This window comes from Gorilla gorilla, chromosome 7 (genome assembly GCF_029281585.2).
Source record: "Gorilla gorilla gorilla isolate KB3781 chromosome 7, NHGRI_mGorGor1-v2.1_pri, whole genome shotgun sequence".
NCBI lineage: Eukaryota > Metazoa > Chordata > Mammalia > Primates > Hominidae > Gorilla > Gorilla gorilla.
Genome location: NC_073231.2, coordinates 27,261,478 through 27,275,159, shown reverse-complemented (window position 1 = coordinate 27,275,159; position 13,682 = coordinate 27,261,478). Strand labels below are relative to the sequence as shown.

The following is a 13,682-nucleotide window of genomic DNA, read 5'->3' as shown; positions in this document are numbered from 1 at the left end:
CAATGGTCCTGGTGGCTCAGGATGTGGGTGATCCTCTGCACTCTATTCAGATCCTGTGTTCTGTCCTCGGCCTGCCTGCCACACTCCCCACCTCTCACGTTTAACACACTCTATGAGCAGGCTGAGAACGCAACATCTGCATTAGTGCAGCTTCCTAGAATCCACGTTACTCATTCATTCACTCATGGAAGAAATATAGGCGTCTGGCGACCACATATACAAGGAGCCGTGGAGTATCGGGAACACAGCATGGCCCTTCCTTTCCTTAGCAGTTTCCATTCACAGGAGCTGAGGCACAGCCATCATTAACCCCAAAGTCCATGAACTTGTGAAGAGTCTGGAGGGGCTGCTCAGGCAGAGGTGACAAGTACTATAAGTGGCAGAGACATAGAGGGGAAAGTCCACACAGACAGAATCCCAGACAAATAGTAAGTCAAAGTAATGGGGGAGGGGAGTAAAAACAAGTGAGGTTGGGACGAGGCTGTGCAGGATGCGGGCCTCTGATTGAGGGAGAAGTGGTGTGTGGCCAGAGATGTGTGGCTGTGTCAGTCCATAGAATTTTGTCAGACTTGAACTTTTTCCTGGTGTGTGTGAGTGAGTGTGTGTGTGTGTGTGTGTGTGAGAGAGAGAGAGAGAGAGAGAGAGAGAGAGAGAGAGAGAGAGCGCAGCATGCCAGAGGCATGGTGGAGAGAGAAGGAGAATGAGAAGGGAGGAGGGTGGAGGCTTGCTCAGGTCCTCTCCTGCAAGGCTCTGCAGATCCAGCCTTCTCCCCAGATGAGTCATTAACTGGGGGTTTCCTGGTCATGCACATCCCCCACTGGTGATGCAATAGGTAGGTGGTTGCAAAGCCCAGTGTGGCCCTCACCCTCCCTCAAGCCAAGCAGGCTCCTCTTTCCTCTGCAGGGCACACACACCCTTAAAGCTGCCAGTTGACCCTGAACTGAGCAATCACTCAGAAGACCAGACATCAACTCAGACTTGTTCTCTCAGTCTGTGGCCTGGGATCTACTTCTGAGGTTTGTGGAGTTTCTTTTTATCCCTGTACAAGACCAGGGCCAGCCAGTCACTTCCCTTCCTCTCTAAACTTCACGTTTTTCTCTCCTGAAAACAGGAAGTGGCATTAAATGAGCTCTCAGAGGCCTCCCAGCAGTGACCCAGAATGAGGTGAGCAGCAAATTCTCCCTTGGGAAAGGCAGCAGAAGCCAGTTGGGCAGTGGGTGCTGCTCCCCTGAGGTTGGCTCACCCATCCCCCAGCCCCCCCACCCCAGGAATAGCTGTGTGACCTTCAGCAAGTTACTGAGTTGATCTGTGTCTCACATAAGAGAACCAACTTAATTATAGTTCTGGCACAGTCAGGTTGCTGTCAGAATTAAATGTGTGAATTTGTATGAAGGGCTCTGAATAGAGCCTGACTTATGGGAAGTGCTGTATTTCAGCGCACACTCTGAATAGCATAATCATTACTAAAAGAATTTTTTTTTTGAGACGGTTTCTCGCTCTGTCTCCCAGGCTGGAGTGCGGTGGTGTGAACACGGCTCACTACAGCCTCAACCTTCCAGGCTCAGGTGATCCTCCCACATCAGCCTCCTAAACAGCTGGGACTACAGGTGCAGGCCACCGCACCAGGCTAATTTTCTGTGGGTTTTGTTGTTGTTATTGTTTGTAGAGATGGGTTTTGCTATGTTTCCCAGGCTGGTCTTGAACTCCTGGGCTCAAGTGATCTGCCCGCCTTGGCAGGACTACAGGTGTGAGCCATTGCACCCTGCCTACCCTGGCCCATTGACTATTATGAATTAAAGGCTATTGAAAAACAGCAGGTGCATCGCTGGCAAAAGTATACTTGTGTAACGAACTTGCACGTTCTGCGCATGTATTTCAGAACTTAAAGTAAAAATAAAATAATAAAGTAGGCCGGGCGTGGTGGCTCACGCCTGTAATCCCAGCACTGTGGGAGGCCGAGGCAGGTGGATCACAAGGTCAGGAGATAGAGACCAGCCTGGCTAACATGGTGAAACCCTGTCTCTACTAAAAATACAAAATTTAGCCGGGTGTGGTGGCGGGCACCTGTAGTCCCAGCTACTTGGGAGGCTGAGGCAGGAGAATGGCGTGAACCCAGGAGGCGGAGCTTGCAGTGAGCTGAGATCATGCCACTGCACTCCAGACTGGGCGATACAGCAAGACTCTGTCTCCAAAAAATTAAAAAATAATAATAATATTCAGGGATAAAGAGAGAAAAATAATTTAGATTGTATACATATGTAAAATACATTTTAAAAGGTAAGCTTGTCTTTTTTATTCCTTAAAGGAGCAGATATTAAAAAAAAAAGAATAGAATAACTCATCTTTTTAGCCTCCACATATTTACTTGCTTCTTCCCAAGTTACTTGGTCTAATTCAGTATATAAGTAACTGACTCTCACTGCTTTTTCTGTGCCATGTAAAACTTGCATTGTATTAATTTGTGTGCTTTTCTCCTGTGGACCTGTCTTATGTCAACTTAATTCTCAGGCCCAGCCAAAAAAAAAATACCCTTAAAGGGAGCTTAGCTTGCCTCCATGACCCTCAATGGTGGCTGTAATCAAACCACATCTTCCAGGCAAACAATACCACATCCTATGGCCTTGCAATGGCATGGCCTCCCTCCAGCACGGCCTCTCTGGAGGAGGGGGAGGCAAGGGTGGTGAGATCTCAGGCCTCCCTCATGCTACCTCCTATTAGTTATATGACCCCTGGTGTCACCTCTCCCACCACACTGTAGGCTCCAGGGAGTAGGATTCACATGGGGTTCGTTTGTCCTCCCTGCCTTCAGCAGACTCCAGGCACAGATGTTCCCAGAGTAAAGGGCTCACTGTCTACTTCCTGGGTGAATCATTCTCCCCCCAAACCCATGAGGTGAGCGCAGTCGTGGCTTCAGCTCACCGCCTGATAGGCTCCAGGCTGTAGCACAGGGAGGGCCCTGTGGACTCTGCTGAGGAACCATACGAGCTCCCAGAGGCCAAGTGCAGGACAGAGAACAGAGAAGCAGCTGCTCAGAGAACTCTAGCCCTGTAGAGGTGCAAATATGGCTGCTATTATACAGAAGGTGAGGCCAAAAATGCTGGAGACACTGCTCCTGAATCTCATTTTTGCCACTTGTAAAACAGGGAAAACAACCTACCCTCATGTCCCCAGGTTGTTAGGAAAATCCACTACATGAAGATGTGCAGTCTCTGGCTGGGAGCAGGACACCAGCTGCCCAACAGCACAGGCTCAGGGCATGGCACTGTCCCCACTGTCCCCATCCCCAACCTGGAAGCTAGAGCCTCGCTGCCCTGCCACTTCTGGATGCAGGACAGAGAACCGGAACTGGGACTGTGGTCTCTCAGTAGAGGCTGTGAACAGCCATCTGTGGCCACACGGATTGAGACCTTTCCTGCTCACTCTTCAAACTGGGGCACCGGCTGGGTGCCCAACAGAAAGACAACTGGAAGAGTGGCAGGTAAACCAGGCCGTGGCCCTGCAGTGCCATCACCGTCCTCATTTGAATTCTGGCTCGTCTGTTCCTCTACGGCCCCTCTGCATGGTGCTCCACCCCAGTCTTCAGAAGTTTCTGCCTCAAGCTCAGGGAGCTGGTACTGAGGTACAGGTAGGAGAAGGTGCAGCCTCTGCTGAGTGGAGGACATGTGCCCTGGGGATCCAGAGTCCAGAGTGACTGACACCAGCCCTGCAATTTGTCCTCCCAGACCTGTTAACAGAGCCTGCAGAAGTTTACACAGGGCTGCTGAAGATTTTTATCCCCTCATTTTACAGGAAGGAGCTGGGGCCATACCAGAGTCAGAGCTGGACCGGGAGCACGGCAGGGCCCAGCCATCCACAGCCTCCAATTTCAGTACTCTCTAACAACCTGAGAGCCTGAGCCTTCGGATCTTCTTGATTCCTACTTTGATAAAGAGAGGGATGGGGTGGAAGGACCTGGCATAGAGATTGGACCAGTCCAGCATTGACAGAGCCAGGACCTGGGGTCGGGAACTGAGCTCAGCTCCAGGCTCATCTGAAGTCACCCTGACAGCCTGAGGATGGAGACCTTATTTCCGTTAACAGGCATGGCGGTTGGCAGGGACTGGCCCCAGCTGAGCACGTTTTCCAAGTACACAGCTGGGAATTAAGTCTTCTCTGCCGCCCTCCCCTGCAGTCTTGCCTGGATCCCCCCAGTCATCTACTCCCAGTACCAAAAACTCCTGTATTCTTGAAAATCCCTAGTACTGAGAGGTGACAGCTTGCTGGCAGTCCTCAACAGCCCTCGCTCGCTCTCGGCGCCTCCTCTGCCTGGGCTCCCACTTTGGCGGCACTTGAGGAGCACTTCAGCCCACCGCTGCACTGTGGGAGCCCTTTTCTGGGCTGACCAAGGCTGGAGCCCGCTCCCTCAGCTTGCACGGAGGTGTGGAAGGAGAGGCGCGAGCGGGAACCGGGGCTGCGCGCGCGGCACTTGCGGGCCAGCTGGAGTTCCGGGTGGGCGTGGGCTCGGCGGGCCCTGCACTCGGAGCAGCCGGCCGGCCCTGCCGGCCCCGGGCAATGAGGGGCTTAGCACCCGGGCCAGCGGCTGCGGAGGGTGTACTGGGTCCCCCAGCAGTGCCGGCCCACCGGCACTGCGCTTGATTTCTCGCGGGGCCTTAGCTGCGTTCCCGACGGGCAGGGCTCGGGACCGCCATACCTGAGCCTGCCACCCCCTCCGTGGGCTCCTGTGCAGCCGGAGCCTCCCCGACGAGCACCTCCCCCTGCTCCAGGGCGCCCAGTCCCATCGACCACCCAAGGGCTGAGGAGTGCGGGCGCACGGCGCGGGACTGGCAGGCAGCTCCACCTGCAGCCCCGGTGCGGGATCCACTGGGTGACGACACCTGGGCTCCTGAGTCTGGTGGGGACGTGGAGAACCTTTATGTTTAGCTAAGGGATTGTAAATACACCAATTGGCACTCTGTATCTAGCTCAAGTTTTGTAAACACACCAATCAGCACCGTGTGTCTAGCTCAGGGTTTGTGAATGCACCAATTGACACTCTGTATCTAGCTAGTCTGGTGGGGCCTTGGAGAACCTTTGTGTCCACACTCTGTATCTAGCTAATCTGGTGGGGAAGTGGAGAACCTTTGTGTCTAGCTCAGGGATTGTAAACACACCAATCAGCACCCTGTGTCTAGCTCAGGGTTTGTGAATGCACCAGTTGACACTCTGTATCTAGCTAGTCTGGTGGGGCCTTGGAGAACCTTTGTGTCCACATTCTGTATCTAGCTAATCTGGTGGGGAAGTGGAGAACCTTTGTGTCTAGCTCAGGGATTGTAAACCACCAATCAGCGCCCTGTCAAAACAGACCACTCCCCTCTACCAATCAGCAGGATGTGGGTGGGGCCAGACAAGAGGATAAAAGCAGGCTGCTAGAGCCAGCAGTGACAACCCTGTGGGTCCCTTTCCACACTGTGGAAGCTTGGTTCTTTCCCTCTGCAATAAATCTTGCTACTGCTCACTCTTTGGGTCCACACTGCCTTTATGAGCTGTAACACTCACCTTGAAGGTCTGCAGCTTCACTCTTGAAGCCAGCGAGACCACGAGCCCACCGGGAGGAAAGAACAACTCCAGACCCACTGCCTTAAGAGCTGTAACACTCACCGGGAAGGTCTGCAGCTTCACTCCTGAGCCAGTGAGACCACGAACCCACCAGAAGGAAGAAACTCCGAACACATCTGAACATCAGAAGGAACAAACTCCAGACACGCCGCCTTTAAGAACTGTAACACTCACCGCGAGGGTCCGAGGCTTCATTCTTGAAGGCAGTGAGACCAAGAACCCACCAATTCCGGACACAGTACCATGAAGGAATGAAAATACATAACAATGTGATGTATCATGTTTTATTTCCTAGACTAGTGACAAATGAAAGCTAAGTGTAGCAAGGGTGCAGGGACACAGGCACATTTGTGGACTAGGTGTGAGTGTAAGCTGGGTTCGATGGTCTTTTGGCCAACATAGTGAACCCCTGTGTCTACTAAAAATACAAACATTAGCCAGGCGTGGTGGTGCAGGCCTGTAGTCCCAGCTACATGGGAGGCTGAGGTGGGAGTATCGCTTGAACCTGGGAGACGGAGGTTGCAGTGAGCCGGGATCACACCACCGCTCACCAATCTGAGCCACAGAGAGACTGTCTAAAAAAATAAACCACAAGGAAGGGAGGGAGGAAAGAGAAAGAGAGAAAGGAAGGAAAGAGAAAGCAGGAAGGAAGGAAGAAAAGAAGAAGAAAGAAGACGAAAGAACGAAAGAAAAGGAAAGAAAGAAGGAAAGAAGAGAGAAGAAGAGAACAGGAGGGGCAGGTGCCCCTGGGAAGGGGAGAAGATCAAGACGCGCCTGGAAAGCGGACTCTGAACCTCAAGACCCTGTTCACAGCCAAGCGCGCGACCCCGGGAGGCGTCAACTCCCCAAGCGCCTCCCTCAACTCATTTCCCCCAAGTTTCGGTGCCTGTCCTGGCGCGGACAGGACCCAGAAACAAACCACAGCCCGGGGCGCAGCCGCCAGGGCGAAGGTTAGTTCCGGTCCCTTCCCCTCCCCGCCCCACTTGGACGAGCTTGCGGAGGATTGCGTTGACGAGACTCTTATTTATTTTTTGTCACCAACCTGTGGCGGAATTTGCAGTTGCATATTGGATCTGATTCGCCCCGCCCCGAATGACGCCTGCCCGGAGGCAGTGAAAGTACAGCCGCGCCGCCCCAAGTCAGCCTGGACAGATAGATCAGCACGCGGCCCGAGAACCCCGCAATCTCTGCGCCCACAAAATACACGGACGATGCCCGATCTACTTTAAGGGCTGAAACCCACGGGCCTGAGAGACTAAGAGCGTTCCCTACCGCCATGGAACAACGGGGACAGAACGCCCCGGCCGCTTCGGGGGCCCGGAAAAGGCACGGCCCAGGACCCAGGGAGGCGCGGGGAGCCAGGCCTGGGCTCCGGGTCCCCAAGACCCTTGTGCTCGTTGTCGTCGCGGTCCTGCTGTTGGTGAGTCCCCGCCGCGGTCCCTGGCTGGGGAAGAGCGTGCCTGGCGCCTGGAGAGGGCAGGGAGAGAGGGGGACACGGCGGGGGTGCGTGGCCCGGGTCGCCTGCAGCCGGGCATGTCCGGGCAAGACGCACCAGTCGTCGGAGTCGGGGGAAGAGATGGGTCCCCGGGTTGGGCACGAGCGACCCGGGCCGCCAGGGAACAGAGCGCGCGCTCCACTCGGTGTAAATTCCCGAATCCAGTGGGGGAGGGCGACAAGGAGGGAATTCCCGAGTAAGCTGCGTGAAGCCACGGAGAGGTCGTCGGACTTTGATTTTGTTTTCTTTCCTTACTTTCTGTTTCTTTCTCTTTTTCTCTTTCTTCCTTTCTTTCCCTCCCTTCCTTCCTCGCTCAGTTCCTGCCTTAATTTCTTTTTCTTTTGCGCCTTCGAATGAATTCCTAAAGGCGCTCATTGCAGATCTCTTTGAACCTGCCGCCGGCGAAGAACTCCCCTGTGGTCGCTGCGGCCCAGTGGTTCCGTTCCGTGCGCGGGAGTCGTCGCGGGCGCAGCTGGAGAGGCCCCTTACCCTCCTTAGCGGCTGCGCCCCTACGCGTGCGGGGCCGCTCATCGCCAATGCCATTGTTTGGGGTTCCTTGGGAAAACGAGATTTAGGAGAAGGGAGTTGTGGCACTTGGGGCCTGACCTGCTTGATAATAGCAGCTGCATTTTGGCCTGGGAAGAGCCTTTCTTGCCACCTCTTGGCAAGTATCTGTGATAATGGGGAAGGGACAAAGAGTCGGCTTTGTAGGGAACAGCATGGTGTGCTCAGCGTCTGGAACAGCGCTTGGGGCCAGGAGAGGTTGTGAATCATCACATTTTACAGAGGAAGAGACTGCAGCTCAGAGTGGGGAAGTGTGTGGGCCTAGACCTAACTCAAGACTGTACAGAGGGGCTGGAAGGGAGAGGAGGAACAGTGAAAGGAAGGTCAAGAGAATGCTGGTGTTGACCTAGAAGAATGTCAGTGTGAAGCATTGGAGTTTCATGGGATATTGTTACACACCTCATGCTGAGTTCACTGTTTCCGCCCCACACCACAGTATGTCCTTGGTCTCACCTCTGAGTGGAGGGAGGACCGAACCGTCCTAGTGAGGAGAGTGTACAGGGGCCTCTGCCTCCCCCTCCTGCTGTGGTTTCTGTGGGCCTAGGTCCCCAGGGCATCTTGTCTCTCTTTGGGTGGTGGATCTTTGGTCTCTGGCTGCTTTTAAAGATTTTTCTTAGCACTGGTTTGCAGTGATTTGGTTTGTTTGCCCTGTTGTGGGTTTTTTTTTTTTTATTTCTATAAAGAATTTCTTGGATTTTTGGCTTTAGACTTTCATGTTCTTTCTACTTGGAAGATTTTTCTGTAAAGAAAGCCACAACTGGGTTGTGTTGAATTTCTTGGATTTGGGGTTTTAGAGTTTATGTTCTCCTTGGAGACTTTTCTGTAAAGAAAGCCACAACAGCCGGGTCTGGTAGCTCATGCCTGTAATCCCAGCACTTTGGGAGGCCGAGGCGGGCAGATCACATGAGGTCAGGGATTCGAGACCAGCCTGACCAACATGGTGAAACCCCGTCTCTACTAAAAATAAAAAATTAGCTGGGTGTGGTGGTGGGCACCTGCAATCCCAGCTACTTGGGAGGTTGAGGCAGGAGAATCACTTGAATCTGGGAGGCAGAAGTTGCAGTGAGCAGAGATGGCGCCACTGCACTCCAGCCTGGGAGACAAGAGCAAGACTCCAACTCAAAAAAAAGAAAGAAAGAAAGCCACAACAGAGTTATGTTGAATTTCTTGGATTTGGGGTTTTAGAGTTTATATGTTTTTTTGTTTGTTTGTTTTGAGATGGAGTCTTGCCTCTGTCGCCTAGGCTGGAGTGCAGTGGTGGGATCGCGGCTCACTGCAACCTCTGCCTCCTGGGTTCACGCCATTCTCCTGCCTCAGCATCCCGCGTAGCTGGGACTACAGGCATGCACCACCACGCCCAGCGAACTTTTAGTATTTTTAGTAGAGACGGGGTTTCACCGTGTTAGCCAGGATGGTCTAGATCTCCTGTCCTCGTGATCTGCCCGCCTCAGCCTGCCAAAATGCTGGGATTACAGGGGTGAGCCACCATGCCCAGCCGAGTTTATGTTCTACTTGGAAGATTTTCAGCCATTATTTCTTCAAATACTCTGTCTCTTCTGGTGACTGAGATCTTATTATATTATATTTACGTTAGAATGTTAGATTTTGTATCAGAGCTAACTTAGTATCTGTTCTTTTTTTCCCCCCATCATTTTCTATGTTTCACTTTGGACATTGTCCTGTGAGGGCTCTTCAAGTTCATTGATCTGCTTCTGCAGAATCTAACCTGCTGTTAATCTCATCTACTGTATATCAGATATATATTTTTTGAACTTTAGAAGTTCTCTTTTGGCATTTTTAATATCTTCCATCTATTTCCTGGTCATCTTTGTGTTTTTCTTTTTTGAGACAGGGTCTTACTCTGTCACCCAGGCTGGAGTTCAGTGGCACAGTCAGAGTTCACTGCAGCCTCAACCTCTTGGGCTCAAGTGATCCTCCCACCTCGGCCTCCCAAGTAGCTGGGACCACAGGCACTTGCAACCACACCTGGCTAATTTTTGTAGTTTTAGTAGAGACGGGGTTTCACCATGTTGCCCAGACTGGTCTCAAACTCCTGCGCTCAAAGAATCCTCCCACCTTGTCCTCCCAAAGTGTTGGGATTACAGGCCTGAGCCACCGTGCACAACCTATGATTTTGGTGGTGGTGTTTTTTGTTTTTCTGTTTTTTAAATATTCTTGAGTATATTTGTAAGCTTTAGATGACCTGTTTTAAGTTCTTTAATCTATCAACACCATTATATCTGTTATTACGGCCACTGTTTCTGTTGATTACATTTTTTTTCCTGCTCATAGGGACTTTTTTTTTCATGCATAGTAATTTCTTATTGCATGACATTGTGAATTTTGCTTTCTTGGGTACCGAACATCATTGTGTTCTTTCAAAGTCTATTGGGTATTATTCTGGTCACAGAAAACTGAGGATCAGTTTGCTCCTCTGATACTAGCTTTTATCTACGTATAACTATATACCTTGTGTTCAGTTGCCTTATTCAGGGGCTCATTTAGTTAACTACTAAAGTTATAGTGGTCGACTTCTGATGGTAACTAGCCAGCACCCTGGCATGTGTTCTGTCCACTGTGGGAAGGGGAACATGCAGATCTCCCAGCCCTGAGTGGTCCACAATCTAGTCTCTCCTTCCCTGGGTGGCTTCTTCTCAGGCACCCAGAGTCAGTCTCAGCAGACACTGGACATGTCCTCTGCAAGGATCCAGAGTCCTCCAGGCAGCTGCTTCTCCCAGTCTCTGCCCTGCACTTGGCCTCTGGGAGTTCCTGCCTGTGGTTCTCAACAGAGACTACAGAGCTCTACAGGGTCCTCTGCCCCTGGTGTAGCTGGAGGCTGTCCTTACGCAGTGAGCTGAGGCCACAGCTAGTCTCACTGCATGTGCTTGGCGGCAGGGACAGGAGTGATTCATTCATCAGGTAGAGGAGGAGCCCTTTACTCTGGGAAAATCTGTGCCTGGGTTGGGGAAGGACAAATGAGCCCTGTGTGAATACTGACTACTCCCTGGAGCCCACAGTCCGGTGGAGCAGGTGACAGCAGGGACCTAAATAACTATCAGGAAGCATGAGGTCCCACCACTGTCACCTCCCCCACCTCCAGAGTGGCTGTGCTGGCTCCAGAGATGTCATCCCTCCATATTTGACTGACAGAGGGAGGCTGTGCAGTCCCAAGGCTCCAGGTCATGGTAGTTTGGCCGGGATAATATGGTTTGCTTAAAATCAACATTGAGGGTAATGATTGTACTAATCAGAGCATGTGTTTAAAGTTCTGTGTTCTAAGCACTTTCCATACATATTAACACTTTCAGTTCACACAGCAACCTATGCAGGAACTGTGATTATCCTGGGCAGTTTTAAGGATGTGGGTGACTCAGAGAGGAAAGAAGAGGCTACTCGGGTTAATTTTTGACGAGAAATATTAGCAGGTTTTACGCTCAAACTTGGTGTAAAGCAAGGAGCCTGAATCACAGGTGGGTGAGTCACAAGACAGGGAAACCCCGCCAATGGCTCATGTCCGGGAGGAGGCAGGGTCCCTAGAATTCAAAGGGACAAGAACTGAAATAAGCCAAACCCCTGACCTCCCTTCTTGTTGTTTTCCTTCTCTCTCTTAACCATGCCCATGGACACCCCCATGAGCCCATTTCTGTGGCCCAACACAGCCGTGCATCTCTGGCCACACGCCCATTCTCCCTCAATCAGAGAGGCCCACAGACGGCACAGCCTTGTCCTGCACAGCAGAAAGAGTGAATGGTGATGAATGGATCTATATTATTTCAACTCTCCTACATTTTGTAATCATATTGCAATATTAATTCAGCAGTACCTCTCTTGTTTTTACTCCCCTCCCCCATTACACTGGATTCCTGTCTGTCTGGGATTCTGTCTGTGTGCACTCTTTATGTCCACTAGTGTCCCTGCCACCGATGGCATTTGTCACCTCTGCCTGGGCAGCCCCTCCAGATTCTTTGCATGTTCATGGACTTTGGGGTTAATGATGGCTGTGCCTCAGCTCCTGTGAATGGACACCGTGCTAAGGAAAGGAAGGGCCGTGCCGTGTTCCCGATACTCCACGGCTCCTTGCATATGTGGTCGCCAGGCGCCTACATGCCTTCCATGAAAGAATGAATGAGTAACGTGGATTCTAGGAAGCTGCACTAACCCAGATGTTGTGTCCTCAGCCTGCTCATAGAGTGTGTTAAACGTGAGAGGTGGGGAGTGTGGCAGGCAGGCTGAGGACAGAACAGAGGATCTGAATAGAGTACGGAGGATCACCCAAGTCCAGAGTCACCAAGGCCATTGTCAAGTTTTCCCCGGGGACATCCCTCATCAGATCCATCCATTAAAGATCATTGTTCACCCAGTGGAGAGTGGATTAGGTGGGTGAACTCAGGTGTGGCCTGGACAGCATTCGGGATGGGTCCTAGTGGTTAGGGTGAGGGTCAGGTTGCATTATCGTGAAGGAGGCAAGTGGCAGCTGAGGCGGATCTGAGGGAAATGATGATAACGCAGGCCGGTGATGCAATGGGTTTGGTAAGAAGAGGAAAGAGGTTTGTGGTGGATTCTAGTGTTTCTAATCTGAGACTTGGGTGAGGTCATTACCAAATAAGAAAAAGTAAATGGGCATAAATGGCTTTAAGAATTAGGAACCTGAATGTGCTATTGGAGACAGTATGGGCACGTCATTGCTCATAGACCTGCAGTACACAAAATGCTAAAAGATTTCAATTTGAATAGAGATGAAATGGAAACATGGATTTTTTTTTTTTTTTTTTGAGACAGTTTCACTGTTGCTGCCCAGGCTGGAGTGCAGTGGCGCAATCTCGGCTCACTGCAACCTCTGCCTCCTGGGTTCAAGCGATTCTCCTGCCTCAGCCTCCTGAACAGCTGGGATTACAGGTGCTTGCCACCACACCCAGCTAATTTTTGTATTTTTAGTAGAGACGGGGTTTCACCATGTTGGCCAGGCCAGTCTCAAACTACTTCTGACCTCAGGAGATCCACCGCCTTGGCCTCCCAAAGTGCTGGGATTACAGGCATGAGCCACCTTGCCCGGCTGGGAACATGGATCTTAAGGAAAGAAGGAAGATAATCAGGAATAGAAATATGAATGCACATATAAAGAATGATTATTTCCTCTTAATTTCTTGAAAATATTCACTATCAAGTAATATAACACTTTGTAGGGTTTGTAACATATGAACATGCCTGAGACAACTATAGCAGAAAGAATGAGTAGTGGAGATGAATGAATCTGTATTATTTCAAGTCTCCTACATTTTATAATATTACCATATTAATTATGCCATACAACTCAGTAATAAAAAGGAACGGAGTACTGATGCACATGAAAATACGACCGAATTTCAAAATAATTATGCTGAGTTAAAGAAACCAGACAGAAAAGCATATATAGTATCTGATTCCATCTATGATATTTATAGCCAGAAATGGTTTAATTAAAAAAGAAGAAGGATCTTAAATCAACAAGCTAAGTTTACAAATGTAGGAATTAGAAAAAGAATGAACCAAACCTAGAGTTAGCATTATAAAGGAAATAATTATTAGAAGAGAAACAAATAAAACAGAGAATAGAAAAACAGTAGAGGCCGGATGTGATGGCTCACGCCTATAATCCCAGCACTTTGCGAGGCCAAGACAGGAGGATTGCTTGAAGCCAGGAGTTTGAGACCAGCCTGGATATGGCAAAACCCTGTCTCTACAAAAAATATAAAAAGTAGCCTGGCCTGGGGGAGCACACCTGTAATCCCAGTTACTCGGGAGGCTGAGGTGGGAGGATCACTTGAACCCTGGAGATATAGGCTGCAGTGAGCTAAGATCACATCATTGTACTCCAGCCTGGGCAACAGAGTGAGACTCTGTCTCAAAGAAAGAAAGAAAAAAGAAAAACCATAGAGAAAATCCACAAAACCAACATTGATTCTTCAATACCATTAATTAAACTGACAGAATTCACTAGTGAATTCTAACACGCTTTTAATGAAGAGCTAATACCACTACTTCTCAAACT

At 50.5% G+C, this 13,682-nt stretch overlaps 1 protein-coding gene across 1 annotated transcript in view; it reads left to right on the top strand.

Moving 5' to 3' along the window:
• Positions 1-854: 854 nt before the first annotated feature.
• Positions 855-13,682, top strand: part of TNFRSF10B (TNF receptor superfamily member 10b) — a 54,656-nt gene continuing 41,828 nt past the window's right edge. The window contains exons 1-3 of the mRNA XM_055348928.2: positions 855-1,016; positions 1,112-1,164; positions 3,790-7,015. Coding sequence (XP_055204903.1) covers positions 6,872-7,015 — 144 coding nt within the window. The 5' untranslated portion in view covers positions 855-1,016; positions 1,112-1,164; positions 3,790-6,871. The remainder of the gene's footprint in view (positions 1,017-1,111; positions 1,165-3,789; positions 7,016-13,682) is intronic.